The sequence below is a fragment of the Oncorhynchus kisutch genome, unplaced genomic scaffold (genome assembly GCF_002021735.2).
Source record: "Oncorhynchus kisutch isolate 150728-3 unplaced genomic scaffold, Okis_V2 Okis09a-Okis19a_hom, whole genome shotgun sequence".
NCBI classification, from domain to species: domain Eukaryota; kingdom Metazoa; phylum Chordata; class Actinopteri; order Salmoniformes; family Salmonidae; genus Oncorhynchus; species Oncorhynchus kisutch.
In genome coordinates this window covers 12,388,380-12,407,931 of record NW_022261985.1, presented here as the reverse complement: position 1 = coordinate 12,407,931, position 19,552 = coordinate 12,388,380, and the positions used below count along the sequence as shown (strand labels likewise).

At 41.5% G+C, this 19,552-nt stretch overlaps 2 protein-coding genes across 3 annotated transcripts in view; both read left to right on the top strand.

The window, feature by feature from the left end:
• The window catches only part of LOC116360552 (carboxypeptidase M), a 58,512-nt gene extending 56,608 nt beyond the window's left edge, over nucleotides 1–1,904 (top strand). Inside the window, exon 9 of the mRNA XM_031815298.1 lies at nucleotides 827–1,904. Within this exon, the coding sequence (XP_031671158.1) occupies nucleotides 827–1,081 (255 nt within the window). The 3' untranslated portion in view covers nucleotides 1,082–1,904. The remainder of the gene's footprint in view (nucleotides 1–826) is intronic.
• A 9,559-nt stretch (nucleotides 1,905–11,463) lies between these two features.
• Nucleotides 11,464–19,552, top strand: part of LOC116360587 (NACHT, LRR and PYD domains-containing protein 3) — a 29,721-nt gene continuing 21,632 nt past the window's right edge. Inside the window, exons 1-2 of one of the 2 annotated variants that reach the window (XM_031815458.1) lie at nucleotides 11,464–11,573; nucleotides 13,176–13,229. In XM_031815458.1, the coding sequence (XP_031671318.1) occupies nucleotides 13,192–13,229 (38 nt within the window). In that variant the 5' untranslated portion in view covers nucleotides 11,464–11,573; nucleotides 13,176–13,191. Of the gene's footprint in view, nucleotides 11,574–12,312; nucleotides 13,000–13,175; nucleotides 13,230–19,552 lie in introns of those variants that run through there. The other variant, XM_031815457.1, reaches the window with a different exon arrangement.

Here is a 19,552-nt window from a genome sequence, read left to right as displayed (position 1 = left end):
GGATTAGGGTGAGACAATCCTATGGGCTCTAAGTAAAAAGTAGTGTACTATATAGGGATTTAGGGTGCCATTTAGGACAGTCTAGAGTGAGACAATCCCATGGGCTCTAAGTCAAAAGTAGTGCACTCTATATTGGGAATAGGGTGCTATTTTGGACACAGTCTAGAGTGAGACAATCCTATGGGCTCTAAATCCAAAAGTAGTGCACTCTATATAAGGATTAGGGTGCTGTTTCGGACACAGTCTAGAGTGAGACAATCCTATGGGCTCTAAGTCCAAAAGTAGTGCACTCTATATAGGGAATAGGGTGCCTTTTTGGACACGGACTCAATGAATGTTTCTCAGTGTTTTTATTTTGAGCCAGCTCATACAAAGCCACGTGGGTGGTCCTCCCGGGTGGTGTGGTGCAGTAGCACGTATGAGGTCCCACAGTCTCCCACAGTCTCCAGTAAACATCTGATCAACGGACAGATAACAACCTTTCCTCTGACAGGCGGCTCAGAGAAAGCACCAGAACATTTAACAACAGAGATATTTAACAACAACAGAGATATTGTGAAACCATGAGAATATTTTTTTTGAACCTTTAATTATATTCATCCCATCTGTTCAGACGGAATAGACACTTGATCTACAGTACAATACTGTATATTTAGTTGGTATACAGCTGGGTATGAATCAATCTACAGTACAATACTGGTATGAATCAATCAATCAATAGTATCAAATCAATCAATGTGATTGACATATTTGCCTGTGTGTGAAGTTTACTCAACATTGTAATAATTGATCAATACATGAACTAATCGATCGATGTGATCGACAGGTGACGTTCCCGGGCCACCAGGTGTTGACGGAGACGTTGACGGTCCCGTACGGTCCCGACTCATTCTCGGCCCTCGTCCACAACTTCCAGCTGCAGAGGTCCGCAGCCGCCACCCCTGGCCCCAGCCGCCCCACCCAGTCCTGCACCCCACCCCAGGTCTGGAGGCCCCTGGGTGGCCACTCTCCCAGCCTGGGCCCCTCAGGCGTCACCATCCTCCTGGTTCTCCTGGTTCTCCGGGATACCATGTTACTGTGACCGAGAGACGGGTCACGACCCAAATGGAACCTGTTTCCTGTGTAGTGTAGGACTCTGGTTGAAAATAGTACACTATATAGGGGATAGGATGCCATTTGGGACGTATCCATGGAGACGGACAGACAGACTGACTGAGATGGGATCTCCCAGTCCAGAGACATTCTCTTTTTTTTTCTCAGTATTTTTGTACAAACAAAGAAAATCCTATATATATTTTGTTGTAACACTTTGCTCTACCGCACAAACACGGGAGCCATTTTGTTTTTTAAATTGTATGTTTTGTATTGATGCTTTTTTAGTTTAAAAAGAAATATTGTGCTGAAAGAAAGCAATCTGCCATGCCAGCAATCTGCCAGCCAGCAATCTGCCAGCCAGCAATCTGCCAGCCAGCAATCTGCCAGCCAGCAATCTGCCAGCCAGCAATCTGCCAGCCAGCAATCTGCCATGCCAGCAATCTGCCAGCCAGCAATCTGCCAGCCAGCAATCTGCCAGCCAGCAATCTGCCATGCCAGCAATCTGCCAGCCAGCAATCTGCCAGCCAGCAATCTGCCATGCCAGCAATCTGCCAGCCAGCAATCTGCCAGCCAGCAATCTGCCAGCCAGCAATCTGCCAGCCAGCAATCTGCCAGCCAGCAATCTGCCAGCCAGCAATCTGCCAGCCAGCAATCTGCCAGCCAGCAATCTGCCAGCCAGCAATCTGCCAGCCAGCAATCTGCCATGCCAGCAATCTGCCAGCCAGCAATCTGCCAGCCAGCAATCTGCCATGCCAAGCTGAGAAGAAAAGAGAATAAAGTCAAGGGGTAAGGGAGGGAGGGGTTTTGAGGACAGGGGGTAAGGGAGGGAGGGTTGTTGAGGACAGGGGGTAAGGGAGGGAGGGGTTTTGAGGACAGGGGGTAAGGAAGGGAGGGGTGTTGAGGACAGGGGGTAAGGGAAGGAAGGTTGTTGAGGACAGGGGGTAAGGAAGGGAGGGTTGTTGAGGACAGGGGTAAGGGAGGGAGGGTTGTTGAGGACAGGGGGTAAGGGAAGGAAGGTTGTTGAGGACAGGGGGTAAGGGAGGGAGGGGTGTTGAGGACAGGGGGTAAGGGAGGGAGGGTTGTTGAGGACAGGGGGTAAGGGAGGGAGGGTTGTTGAGGACAGGGGGTAAGGGAGGGAGGGGTGTTGAGGACAGGGGGTAAGGGAGGGATGGAGTGGTGTTGAGAAGGTCTAGAAGTGCCTCTAAGATCCTACCAGTCCACCTGCAAACACCTGGAATCACACCTCTACCTACAAACATGACAAGACTTTTAGACAGAGACGACCTGCCTGAGCTCACTGCACAGCACAGAGACGACCTGTCTGAGCTCACTGCACAGCACAAAGACGACCTGCCTGAGCTCACTGCACAGCACAGAGACGACCTGCCTGAGCTCACTGCACAGCACAGAGACGACCTGCCTGAGCTCACTGCACAGCACAGAGACGACCTGCCTGAGCTCACTGCACAGCACAGAGACGACCTGCCTGAGCTCACTGCACAGCACAGAGACGACCTGCCTGAGCTCACTGCACAGACAGCAGAGAACACACTGCAGAGACAGCAGAGAACACACTGCACAGACAACAGAGAACACACTGCACAGACAACAGAGAACACACTGCACAGACAGCAGGGAACACACTGCACAGACAGCAGGGAACACACTGCACAGACAACAGAGAACACACTGCACAGCACACACTGCATAGCACAGACAGCAGAGAACACAGCACAGACAGCAGAGAACACACTGCAGAGACAGCAGAGAACACACTGCAGAGACAACAGAGAACACACTGCAGAGACAACAGAGAACACACTGCAGAGACAACAGAGAACACACTGCACAGACAACAGAGAACACTATATTCCTAGGTCAAAAAAAAGAAGAACATAAATTGAAACATATCCTCTCTCCAGACCGTATCACAATACCTGTACTGGTGGACCGTATCACAATACCTGTACTGGTGGACCGTATCACAATACCTGTACTGGTGGACTGGAGACTATCACAATACCTGTACTGGTGGACCGTATCACAATACCTGTACTGGTGGACTGGAGACTATCACAATACCTGTACTGGTGGACTGGAGACTATCACAATACCTGTATTGGTGGACTGTATCACAATACCTGTACTGGTGGACTGTATCACAATACCTGTACTGGTGGACTGTATCACAATACCTGTACTGGTGGACTGTATCACAATACCTGTACTGGTGGACTGTATCACAATACCTGTACTGGTGGACTGTATCACAATACCTGTACTGGTGGACTGTATCACAATACCTGTACTGGTGGACTGTATCACAATACCTGTACTGGTGGACTGTATCACAATACCTGTACTGGTGGACTGTATCACAATACCTGTACTGGTGGACTGTATATCACAATACCTGTACTGGTGGACTGTATATCACAATACCTGTACTGGTGGACTGTATCACAATACCTGTACTGGTGGACTGTATCACAATACCTGTACTGGTGGACTGTATCACAATACCTGTACTGGTGGACTGTATCACAATACCTGTACTGGTGGACTGTATCACAATACCTGTACTGGTGGACTGTATCACAATACCTGTACTGGTGGACTGTATCACAATACCTGTACTGGTGGACTGTATCACAATACCTGTACTGGTGGACTGTATCACAATACCTGTACTGGTGGACTGTATCACAATACCTGTACTGGTGGACTGTATCACAATACCTGTACTGGTGGACTGTATCACAATACCTGTACTGGTGGACTGTATCACAATACCTGTACTGGTGGACTGGAGACTATCACAATACCTGTACTGGTGGACTGTATATCACAATACCTGTACTGGTGGACTGTATATCACAATACCTGTACTGGTGGACTGTATATCACAATACCTGTACTGGTGGACTGTATCACAATACCTGTACTGGTGGACTGTATCACAATACCTGTACTGGTGGACTGTATCACAATACCTGTACTGGTGGACTGTATCACAATACCTGTACTGGTGGACTGTATCACAATACCTGTACTGGTGGACTGTATCACAATACCTGTACTGGTGGACTGTATCACACAATACCTGTACTGGTGGACTGTATCACACAATACCTGTACTGGTGGACTGTATCACACAATACCTGTACTGGTGGACTGTATCACACAATACCTGTACTGGTGGACTGTATCACACAATACCTGTACTGGTGGACTGTATCACACAATACCTGTACTGGTGGACTGTATCACACAATACCTGTACTGGTGGACTGTATATCACAATACCTGTACTGGTGGACTGTATATCACAATACCTGTACTGGTGGACTGTATCACAATACCTGTACTGGTGGACTGTATCACAATACCTGTACTGGTGGACTGTATCACAATACCTGTACTGGTGGACTGTATCACAATACCTGTACTGGTGGACTGTATCACAATACCTGTACTGGTGGACTGTATCACAATACCTGTACTGGTGGACTGTATCACAATACCTGTACTGGTGGACTGTATCACAATACCTGTACTGGTGGACTGGAGACTATCACAATACCTGTACTGGTGGACTGTATATCACAATACCTGTACTGGTGGACTGTATATCACAATACCTGTACTGGTGGACTGTATCACAATACCTGTACTGGTGGACTGTATCACAATACCTGTACTGGTGGACTGTATCACAATACCTGTACTGGTGGACTGTATCACAATACCTGTACTGGTGGACTGTATCACAATACCTGTACTGGTGGACTGTATCACAATACCTGTACTGGTGGACTGTATCACAATACCTGTACTGGTGGACTGTATCACAATACCTGTACTGGTGGACTGTATCACACAATACCTGTACTGGTGGACTGTATCACACAATACCTGTACTGGTGGACTGTATCACACAATACCTGTACTGGTGGACTGTATCACACAATACCTGTACTGGTGGACTGTATCACACAATACCTGTACTGGTGGACTGTATCACACAATACCTGTACTGGTGGACTGTATCACACAATACCTGTACTGGTGGACTGTATATCACAATACCTGTACTGGTGGACTGTATATCACAATACCTGTACTGGTGGACTGTATATCACAATACCTGTACTGGTGGACTGTATATCACAATACCTGTACTGGTGGACTGTATATCACAATACCTGTACTGGTGGACTGTATATCACAATACCTGTACTGGTGGACTGTATATCACAATACCTGTACTGGTGGACTGTATATCACAATACAATACCTGTACTGGTGGACTGTATATCACAATACCTGTACTGGTGGACTGTATATCACAATACCTGTACTGGTGGACTGTATATCACAATACCTGTACTGGTGGACTGTATATCACAATACCTGTACTGGTGGACTGTATATCACAATACCTGTACTGGTGGACTGTATATCACAATACCTGTACTGGTGGACTGTATATCACAATACCTGTACTGGTGGACTGTATATCACAATACCTGTACTGGTGGACTGTATATCACAATACCTGTACTGGTGGACTGTATATCACAATACCTGTACTGGTGGACTGTATATCACAATACCTGTACTGGTGGACTGTATATCACAATACCTGTACTGGTGGACTGTATATCACAATACCTGTACTGGTGGACTGTATATCACAATACCTGTACTGGTGGACTGTATATCACAATACCTGTACTGGTGGACTGTATATCACAATACCTGTACTGGTGGACTGTATCACAATACCTGTACTGGTGGACTGTATCACAATACCTGTACTGGTGGACTGTATCACAATACCTGTACTGGTGGACTGTATCACAATACCTGTACTGGTGGACTGTATCACAATACCTGTACTGGTGGACTGTATCACAATACCTGTACTGGTGGACTGTATCACCATACCTGTACTGGTGGACTGTATCACAATACCTGTACTGGTGGACTGTATCACAATACCTGTACTGGTGGACTGTATCACAATACCTGTACTGGTGGACTGTATCACAATACCTGTACTGGTGGACTGTATCACAATACCTGTACTGGTGGACTGTATCACAATACCTGTACTGGTGGACTGTATCACAATACCTGTACTGGTGGACTGTATCACAATACCTGTACTGGTGGACTGTATCACAATACCTGTACTGGTGGACTGTATCACAATACCTGTACTGGTGGACTGTATCACAATACCTGTACTGGTGGACTGTATCACAATACCTGTACTGGTGGACTGTATATCACAATACCTGTACTGGTGGACTGTATATCACAATACCTGTACTGGTGGACTGTATATCACAATACCTATACTGGTGGACCGTATCACAATCCCTGTACTGGTGGACCGTATCACAATCCCTGTACTGGTGGACCGTATCACAATACCTGTACTGGTGGACCGTATCACAATACCTGTACTGGTGGACCGTATCACAATACCTGTACTGGTGGACCGTATCACAATACCTGTACTGGTGGACCGTATCACAATACCTGTACTGGTGGACCGTATCACAATACCTGTACTGGTGGACCGTATCACAATACCTGTACTGGTGGACCGTATCACAATACCTGTACTGGTGGACCGTATCACAATACCTGTACTGGTGGACCGTATCACAATACCTGTACTGGTGGACCGTATCACAATACCTGTACTGGTGGACCGTATCACAATACCTGTACTGGTGGACCGTATCACAATACCTGTACTGGTGGACCGTATCACAATACCTGTACTGGTGGACTGTATCACAATACCTGTACTGGTGGACTGTATCACAATACCTGTACTGGTGGACTGTATCACAATACCTGTACTGGTGGACTGGAGACTGTATCTCTATAGTTATTGTCAAAAACAGAACCTTCCTGAATCATTATGGGTAATGATGGAGGGTAGACCCATAAATGCCACCCTATTCCCTACCTAGTGCACTACATTTTACCAAAGCCCTATAGGCCCTGGTTAAAAGTAGTGCACTATATAGGGAATCGATTTGGTGCCATTTGGGACAGAGACGATATTGTCCATAGATGCCTCTCGTGTTGTTCTACCTCATCTATCAACTGACCTTTTGACCTTTCAGCTGACAATGATTGTTGTGCCTTGATGATTAAATCTGTCAATTTATGTTTTAGGATCAGTCTTTTTCCCCCTCCACGTCTGTGGTTACATTGTTCATGTGTGGGCTATGTCTTAAGGTGTTGTGTCAAAGTTAACCGATATAATGTAGCGATTGATGTGTTGGCTTGATAGTCGCTGTCCCCGGGATCGAGTCCCGGGTTACGCATTCAATATATGTAGCTTAAATCATGACACTACACATTAACCTTGCTTGAGAGGTGATGATGGGTAGTGGACAGATGAAGATTCTGATAATAGTTATGAGCTTTTTTACCAACAGGTGGAGTCCTGTCTCCATTATGCCTAAAGATCTGCAGGTCAGGGATAGGTCTACTGTCATCAGTCGCCTGGGCAACCAGCCAGACCCACACACCACCATAAATCCAGATCTGTAATTGTATTTATTCATTTATTCAGGGGAAAACCAATGAGACCAGGGTCTCATCCCCCAGGGTGCCCTGATTTATAGTACTACAACAATAAATAAAAAAACGATGTGAAACCAAACAGTAATCATTACAATGTCAAATAAAATGGTTTTAAAAAAGCACAACAACGTTCCTTTCCTCAGCTACTAGGTTCCCAACACACTAAACTGCACCAGAATATCCAATTGTTATTCGTTCTGCAGTGAGGCACATTAAAACTAAAAGCGGATTCTCCTAATTCGGTGGCGACCCGAGGAACCTCAAAGAGTTAACCAACCATGTGTAGTAGAGCTTTATAAACCAAACAAAAAAAATCAATAAGGAAGTGATCTACTGGACTTTAATGAGGACCAGACAACCTTTAGATACAGGATGTAGTGATGAGTAGGAAGTGATCTACTGGACTTTAATGAGGACCAGATACAGGATGTAGTGATGAGTAGGAAGTGATCTACTGGACTTTAATGAGGACCAGACAACCTTTAGATACAGGATGAAGTGATGAGTAGGAAGTGATCTACTGGACTTTAATGAGGACCAGATACAGGATGTAGTGATGAGTAGGAAGTGATCTACTGGACTTTAATGAGGCCCAGGCAACCTTTAGATACAGGATGTAGTGATGAGTAGGAAGTGATCTACTGGACTTTAATGAGGACCAGATACAGGATGTAGTGATGAGTAGGAAGTGATCTACTGGACTTTAATGAGGACCAGACAACCTTTAGATACAGGATGTAGTGATGAGTAGGAAGTGATCTACTGGACTTTAATGAGGACCAGACAACCTTTAGATACAGGATGTAGTGATGAGTAGGAAGTGATCGACGGGACTTTAATGAGGACCAGACAACCTTTAGATACAGGATGTAGTGATGAGTAGGAAGTGATCGACGGGACTTTAATGAGGACCAGATAACCTTTAGATACAGGATAGAGTGATGAGTATTAAAACTCACCTGTGATAAAACCAATGGTACTATGTTAGACTGTATCTAAAGGTTTAAGAGTAGTGGCTGCTGCATTCTGGTTAATGGTGTCACCGTAGTCAACAACTGTAACAGTCTTGTCCCATCACTGCAACGTCGAGAGCCATGCTTCCTCCGAAACACGAACCCGCCAAGCCGCACTGCTTCTTGACACACTGCTCGCTTAACCCGAAAGCCAGCCGCACCAATGTGTCGGAGGAAACACTGTACTACAGATAGATGAGAACATCTTTGACTGTACGGCTGACGACCGAAGTCAGCGTGCATGCGCCTGGCTGCCGCAAGGAGCCGCTAGAACGCGATGGGACAAGGATATCCCAGCCAGGCCAAACCTTCCCCTAACCCGGACGACGCTGGGCCAAACCCTCCCCTAACCCGGACGACGCTACCCGGACGACGCTGGGCCAAACCCTCCCCTAACCCGGACGACGCTGGGCCAAACCCTCCCCTAACCCGGACGACGCTGGGCCAAACCCTCCCCTAACCCGGACGACGCTGGGCCAAACCCTCCCCTAACCCGGACGACGCTGGGCCAAACCCTCCCCTAACCCGGACGACGCTGGGCCAAACCCTCCCCTAACCCGGACGACGCTGGGCCAAACCCTCCCCTAACCCGGACGACGCTGGGCCAAACCCTCCCCTAAACCGGACGACGCTGGGCCAAACCCTCCCCTAACCCGGACGACGCTGAGCCAAACTCTCCCCTAACCCGGACGACGCTGAGCCAAACTCTCCCCTAACCCGGACGACGCTGAGCCAAACTCTCCTCTAACCCAGAAGACGCTGGGCCAATTGTGCGCCGCCTCATGGGTTAAATGTTAAATCCATGTCAATCCAAATGCCCAGATATTTATAGGCAAGAACCCGATCGATGGGAGAACCATTCAATACCTGGAGGGTTAATACCTGGAGGGATGATACCTGGAGGGATGATACCTGGAGGGATGATACCTGGGGGGATGATACCTGGAGGGATAATACCTGGAGGGATGATACCTGGAAGGATAATACCTGGAGGGATAATACCTGGAGGGTTAATACCTGGAGGGTTAATACCTGGAGGGACAATACCTGGAGGGACAATACCTGGAGGGACAATACCTGGAGGGACAATAGCTGGAGGGATGATACCTGGAGGGATGATACCTGGAGGGAGGGATAATACCTGGAGGGATAATACCTGGAGGGTTAATACCTGGAGGGTTAATACCTGGAGGGATAATACCTGGAGGGTTAATACCTGGAGGGACAATAGCTGGAGGGACAATAGCTGGAGGGACAATAGCTGGAGGGACAATACCTGGAGGGACAATACCTGGAGGGATAATACCTGGAGGGTTAATACCTGGAGGGTTAATACCTGGAGGGTTAATACCTGGAGGGTTAATACCTGGAGGGATAATACCTGGAGGGATAATACCTGGAGGGTTAATACCTGGAGGGTTAATACCTGGAGGGATAATACCTGGAGGGATAATACCTGGAGGGAGTCACAACATTAACCAGTCAGAATGTAATATCTATTGTCTAGTCCCAACATTAACCAATCAGAATGTCATATCTATTGTCTAGTCCCAACATTAACCAGTCAGAATGTAATATCTATTGTCTAGTCCCAACATTAACCAATCAGAATGTCATATCTATTGTCTAGTCCCAACATTAACCAATCAGAATGTCATATCTATTGTCTAGTCCCAACATTAACCAATCAGAATGTAATATGTATTGTCTAGTCCCAACATTAACCAATCAGAATGTAATATGTATTGTCTAGTCCCAACATTAACCAATCAGAATGTCATATCTATTGTCTAGTCCCAACATTAACCAATCAGAATGTCATATCTATTGTCTAGTCCCAACATTAACCAATCAGAATGTAATATATATTGTCTAGTCCCAACATTAACCAATCAGAATGTCATATCTATTGTCTAGTCCCAACATTAACCAATCAGAATGTCATATCTATTGTCTAGTCCCAACATTAACCAATCAGAATGTAATATGTATTGTCTAGTCCCAACATTAACCAATCAGAATGTAATATGTATTGTCTAGTCCCAACATTAACCAATCAGAATGTAATATGTATTGTCTAGTCCCAACATTAACCAATCAGAATGTAATATGTATTGTCTAGTCCCAACATTAACCAATCAGAATGTCATATCTATTGTCTAGTCCCAACATTAACCAATCAGAATGTAATATGTATTGTCTAGTCCCAACATTAACCAATCAGAATGTCATATCTATTGTCTAGTCCCAACATTAACCAATCAGAATGTCATATCTATTGTCTAGTCCCAACATTAACCAATCAGAATGTCATATCTATTGTCTAGTCCCAACATTAACCAATCAGAATGTCATATGTATTGTCTAGTCCCAACATTAACCAATCAGAATGTAATATGTATTGTCTAGTCCCAACATTAACCAATCAGAATGTAATATGTATTGTCTAGTCCCAACATTAACCAATCAGAATGTCATATCTATTGTCTAGTCATATTTATTAACAAGAACATGAGTGTTCATATGATTCTTAGAATTTCTTTACTTTGTTACATGAGCTGAAATGCTCAGTGGTCGTTGGGTATATACTGTACTTTACAATTAGAGATATGTTGAAACTGTATCCATCCTTAATTATAAACTATTTCATAGTGCACCGTGGCTTTTTCTGCCCACAGGTGAAACACCTGTTAGGTTTATGCTATACTATGGTGTTGAGTCACTGGACTTTGACCAGATATGATTGCATTCAAAGATCGACTGTATCTAGAACATAGATACTGAGCACTCGTCATCGGGAAGGACATATCTCATTGACTTGACATATTCTGGTTGTGAATTCAAGCTAAGGTAAGAATTCTGCCAGGGTTATTGTAAAATGTGTACGGAAATGAAATGTATGGTGTTATTTTAGTCAAGTTGAATAACAGTAAAACACTCAGACCTTAACAGTCTATTTCACCTGGGACAGGTACAGTTCAGTCATACAAAATGGCAGTAATCGCTCATGGACGAGTCCAGTTCAAAAACATATTCATATATTTCTACATCATGGTTATTTTACAATTTGTTCATCTCTATATATTTTCGTTTTTTTAATGACAATAAGCTCCTGCTTCGTGTAATTTAGCATGAAACCATTGACCATACTTTTCTTAACAGTGTTATTATTAGGCTGATGCTACGTCATTTTAGTCCCCTACAATTCCTTAATAGCATAACGTGACCTGTTGAACAAAGCAACACAATAGGAGGAGATGGATGGTTTAAAGACACCGTGAAGAGTTATTATTCGCTCCAGTAAGACCAGAGGGCTATCCTACGAAGCACTAGATCTACTCAGGGGTTTTTCTAAAGCTAATTATCTTCACGTTGATTCCAGTTCAGGTTAGTTAAACTCATATTGCTCGTCCGCCTACGGCTGACCAACTCTAGCAGGCTTGTAAACTACTAACCACAAGGCGGCTACAACTTCCACTCGGTTCAACTCGGTACATTCCACCCAGAGGAAGTCTTGTGTAGTTTATATCCACTAGGGGGATATTTCTGCAACATCTTTCTAGTTGTAGCCAAATTATTTTCTACAATTGCAACATTAACAGCACAGTCACATTGGTTAGATAGCAACATGACATTGTTAATGATATTGCGGCAGTGGAAGCGCAAGTCGAGCTAGAATAACCAAGACCAGCCCGGGTTGACTGCAGAGTGCCAGGCTGTAGATATGGCTGGTTTTCCCCTTCTCGGATTCGAACCGAGGTACGTTACAACAGGTCTTGCTCTTGGTTTACGACATTTCTGTTGAGAAAAGACAATACTACAAATGGACCATACTACACGCTTTAGACCGGATATATAACAGCTGGACCACTACACACGCGTTAGACCGGATATAGAATTCCCAGATTTTGCCCAACCCAGAAACGAGAGAACTCACCCATCCTGCGTTAGAAGTTCAGAACAAGAAAGTGTAGGCTATATAGAAACGACTCTCGTTAAAAACATTTTCTGTTGTTGTTAAACTTAACAATAAGGATTTATATCAGCCTAATCGAGGTGTAGATTACATCACGGACGACAGTGTTTGAACTTGAAAAACGGATGCATGGGATTTATATAAATGCAACTCTGCACATCCAATGACAATTCCGGCGATAGGTATAAAATGTAGAGACGCTTGTTGATTTGACAGCTACAAAGCAGCTACACCTCTGACACCGCCTAAACACCGAGGTTACCGCGGATCCAATTCAATCCTGGCAGGAATGGAGAAAAGGTGATAATTAGCAGTCATGACTACATGTACACGTGATTTAAATCACCAGACTATTTGGATGTGTCTGTTTTAGTAAATGTTTGATTTCTAAGAGAACGTTATGAAATAATAGAGAACAATTCTCATTCAATATTGAGCTGTCACTGTGTTAACCACTATGCTGGATCTCTGTTTAGGGGCCAGTGCTCTGAAATGAGTCTCTCGGGGGAACTTGACACGGAAGCTAACAGGTGAGATTAACATTTTACTTCCATATCTGAACTACGAGTAAATGAGACCTCGTGTTTGATACTGTGTGACTACAAACATCCCTGGGCCAAAATCACTGGCACCACCACTACTACTGCTACTACTACAACAAACACTACTACTACTACTGCTACTACTACAACCACTACTACTACAACAACCACTACCACTACTACTGCTACTACTACAACAAACACTACTACTACTACTACTACAACCGCTACTACTACAACCACTACTACTGCTACTACTACAACAACCACTACTACTACTACTACAACCGCTACTACTACAACCACTACTACTGCTACTACTACAACAACCACTACTACTACTACTACTACTACTACTACTACTACTACAACCGCTACAACAACAACCACTACTGCTACTACTACAACAACCACTACTACTACTACTACTACAACCGCTACAACAACAACCACTACTACTGCTACTACTACAACAACCACTACTACTACTACTACAACCGCTACTACAACCACCACTACTACTGCTACTACTACTACTACAACAACCACTACCACTACAACTACTGCTACTACTACTACTACAACCACTACTACTACTACTACTACAACCGCTACTACTACAACCACCACTACTACTGCTACTACTACAACAAACACTACTACTGCTACTACTACTACTACAACTACCACTACTACTACTGCTACTACTACAACCACTACTACTGCTACTACTACAACCGCTACTACTACAACCACTACTACTGCTACTACTACTACTACTACAACCACTACTACTGCTACTGCTACAACAACCACTACCACTACTACTACTGCTACTACTACAACCACTACTACTGCTACTACTACAACCGCTACTACTACTACAACCACTACTACTACTACAACCACTATTACTACTACTACAACCACTATAACTACTACTACAACCACTATTACTACTACTACAACCACTATTACTACCACTACAACCACTATTACTACTACTACAACCACTATTACCACTACTACTACTACTACAACCACTATTACTACTACTACAACCACTATTACTACTACTACAACCACTATTACTACTACTACAACCACTATTACTACTACTACAACCACTACTACTACTACTACTACAACCACTATTACTACTACTACAACCACTATTACTACTACTACAACCACTATTACTACTACTACAACCACTATTACTACTACTACAAACCACTACTACTACTGCTACTACAACAAACACTACTACTACTACTACTACTACTACTACTACTACAACCACTACTACTGCTACTACTACAATCACTACTACTGCTACTACTACTACTACAACCACTACTACTGCTACTGCTACAACAACCACTACTACTACTGCTACTACTACAACAACCACTACTACTACTGCTACTACTACAACCACTACTACTGCTACTACTACAACCGCTACTACTACAACCACTACTACTACTACTACAACCACTATTACTACTACTACAACCACTATTACTACTACTACAACCACTATTACTACTACTACAACCACTATTACTACTACTACAACCACTATTACTACTACTACAACCACTATTACTACCACTACAACCACTATTACTACTACTACAACCACTATTACCACTACTACTACTACTACTACAACCACTATTACTACTACTACAACCACTATTACTACTACTACAACCACTATTACTACTACTACAACCACTATTACTACTACTACAACCACTACTACTACTACTACAACCACTATTACTACTACTACAACCACTATTACTACTACTACAACCACTATTACTACTACTACAACCACTATTACTACTACTACAACCACTACTACTACTGCTACTACAACAAACACTACTACTACTACTACTACTACTACTACTACTACTACAACCACTACTACTGCTACTACTACAATCACTACTACTGCTACTACTACTACTACAACCACTACTACTGCTACTGCTACAACAACCACTACTACTACTGCTACTACTACAACAACCACTACTACTACTGCTACTACTACAACCACTACTACTGCTACTACTACAACCGCTACTACTACAACCACTACTACTACTACTACTACAACCACTATTACTACTACTACAACCACTATTACTACTACTACAACCACTATTACTACTACTACAACCACTATTACTACTACTACAACCACTATTACTACTACTACAACCACTATTACTACTACTACAACCACTATTACTACTACTACAACCACTATAACTACTACTACAACCACTATAACTACTACTACAACCACTATTACTACTACTACAACCACTATTACTACTACTACAACCACTATTACTACTACTACTACAACCACTATTACTACTACTACAACCACTATTACTACTACTACAACCACTACTACCACTACTACAACCACTATTACTACTACTACAACCACTATTACTACTACTACAACCACTATTACTACTACTACAACCACTACTACCACTACTACTACTACTACAACCACTATTACTACTACTACAACCACTATTACTACTACTACAACCACTATTACTACTACTACAACCACTATTACTACTACTACAACCACTACTACCACTACTACTACTACTACTACTACAACCACTATTACTACTACTACAACCACTATTACTACTACTACAACCACTATTACTACTACTACAACCACTACTACTACTACTACTACTACAACCACTATTACTACTACTACAACCACTACTACTACTACTACTACTACTACTACTACAACCACTATTACTACTACTACAACCACTATTGCTACTACTACAACCACTATTGCTACTACTACTACTACAACCACTATTACTACTACTACAACCACTACTACTACTACCACTACTACTAAATGTTTACTTGCCAGCTTCCTCTCAACTGTGATCAATAATACTAATAATATTGGAACAGTAAGTCAGTAAGGAGCTAAAAACAAGGCACAAACACTGTGGACAAATAGACAGTCAAACACTGTGGACAAATAGACAGTCAAACACTGTGGACAAATAGACAGTCAAACACTGTGGACAAATAGACAGTCAAACACTGTGGACAAATAGACAGTCAAACACTGTGGACAAATAGACAGTCAAACACTGTGGACAAATAGACAGTCAAACACATCAAATAGACAGTCAAACACAACGAATAGACAGTCAAACACTGTGTCAATAAATAGACAGTCAAACACTGTCGACAAATTAACAGTCAAACAACAAATAGACAGTCAAACACTGTGTCGCCAAATAGACAGTCAAACACAACAAATAGACAGTCAAACACGGTGTCAACAAATAGACAGTCAAACACTGTGGATGAATAGACAGTCAAACACTGTGGATGAATAGACAGTCAAACACTGTGGATGAATAGACAGTCAAACACTGTGTCAACAAATAGACAGTCAAACACTGTGTCAACAAATAGACAGTCAAACACTGTGTCAACAAATAGACAGTCAAACACTGTGTCAACAAATAGACAGTCAAACACTGTGTCAACAAATAGACAGTCAAACACTGTGTCAACAAATAGACAGTCAAACACTGTGTCAACAAATAGACAGTCAAACACTGTGTCAACAAATAGACAGTCAAACACTGTGTCAACAAATAGACAGTCAAACACTGTGTCAACAAATAGACAGTCAAACACTGTGTCAACAAATAGACAGTCAAACACTGTGTCAACAAATAGACAGTCAAACAACAAATAGACAGTCAAACACTGTGTCAACAAATAGACAGTCAAACACTGTGTCAACAAATAGACAGTCAAACAACAAATAGACAGTCAAACACTGTGTCAACAAATAGACAGTCAAACACTGTGTCAACAAATAGACAGTCAAACACTGTGTCAACAAATAGACAGTCAAACAACAAATAGACAGTCAAACACTGTGTCAACAAATAGACAGTCAAACACTGTGTCAACAAATAGACAGTCAAACACTGTGTCAACAAATAGACAGTCAAACACTGTGTCAACAAATAGACAGTCAAACACTGTGTCAACAAATAGACAGTCAAACACTGTGTCAACAAATAGACAGTCAAACACTGTGTCAACAAATAGACAGTCAAACACTGTGTCAACAAATAGACAGTCAAACACGGTGTCAACAAATAGACAGTCAAACACTGTGTCAACAAATAGACAGTCAAACACTGTGTCAACAAATAGACAGTCAAACACTGTGTCAACAAATAGACAGTTAAATAATAATAAAGCGCGAAGATGTGTAGAAAGTATGAAATATACTATGTAGAATGATATACAGAGTACTATGAAATACACTATGTAGAATGATATACAGAGTACTATGAAATACACTATGTAGAATGATATACAGAGTACTATGAAATATACTATGTAGAATGATATACAGAGTACTATGAAATACACTATGTAGAATGATATACAGAGTACTATGAAATACACTATGTAGAATGATATACAGAGTACTATGAAATATACTATGTGGAATGATATACAGAGTACTATGAAATATACTATGTGGAATGATATACAGAGTACTATGAAATACACTATGTAGAATGATATACAGAGTACTATGAAATACACTATGTAGAATGATATACAGAGTACTATGAAATATACTATGTAGAATGATATACAGAGTACTATGAAATACACTATGTAGAATGATATACAGAGTACTATGAAATACACTATGTAGAATGATATACAGAGTACTATGAAATACACTATGTAGAATGATATACAGAGTACTATGAAATATACTATGTAGAATGATATACAGAGTACTATGAAATACACTATGTAGAATGATATACAGAGTACTATGAAATACACTATGTAGAATGATATACAGAGTACTATGAAATATACTATGTAGAATGATATACAGAGTACTATGAAATACACTATGTAGAATGATATACAGAGTACTATGAAATACACTATGTAGAATGATATACAGAGTACTATGAAATATACTATGTGGAATGATATACAGAGTACTATGAAATATACTATGTGGAATGATATACAGAGTACTATGAAATACACTATGTAGAATGATATACAGAGTACTATGAAATACACTATGTAGAATGATATACAGAGTACTATGAAATATACTATGTAGAATGATATACAGAGTACTATGAAATACACTATGTAGAATGATATACAGAGTACTATGAAATACACTATGTAGAATGATATACAGAGTACTATGAAATACACTATGTAGAATGATATACAGAGTACTATGAAATATACTATGTAGAATGATATACAGAGTACTATGAAATACACTATGTAGAATGATATACAGAGTACTATGAAATATACTATGTAGAATGATATACAGAGTACTATGAAATACACTATGTAGAATGATATACAGAGTACTATGAAATACACTATGTAGAATGATATACAGAGTACTATGAAATACACTATGTAGAATGATATACAGAGTACTATGAAATACACTATGTGGAATGATATACAGAGTACTATGAAATACACTATGTGGAATGATATACAGAGTACTATGAATACACTATGTAGAATGATATACAGAGTACTATGAAATACACTATGTAGAATGATATACAGAGTACTATGAAATATACTATGTAGAATGATATACAGAGTACTATGAAATACACTATGTAGAATGATATACAGAGTACTATGAAATACACTATGTAGAATGATATACAGAGTACTATGAAATACACTATGTAGAATGATATACAGAGTACTATGAAATACACTATGTAGAATGATATACAGAGTACTATGAAATACACTATGTAGAATGATATACAGAGTACTATGAAATACACTATGTAGAATGATATACAGAGTACTATGAAATATACTATGTAGAATGATATACAGAGTACTATGAAATACACTATGTAGAATGATATACAGAGTACTATGAAATACACTATGTAGAATGATATACAGAGTACTATGAAATACACTATGTAGAATGATATACAGAGTACTATGAAATACACTATGTAGAATGATATACAGAGTACTATGAAATACACTATGTAGAATGATATACAGAGTACTATGAAATATACTATGTAGAATGATATACAGAGTACTATGAAATACACTATGTAGAATGATATACAGAGTACTATGAAATACACTATGTAGAATGATATACAGAGTACTATGAAATACACTATGTAGACAGATATACAGAGTAC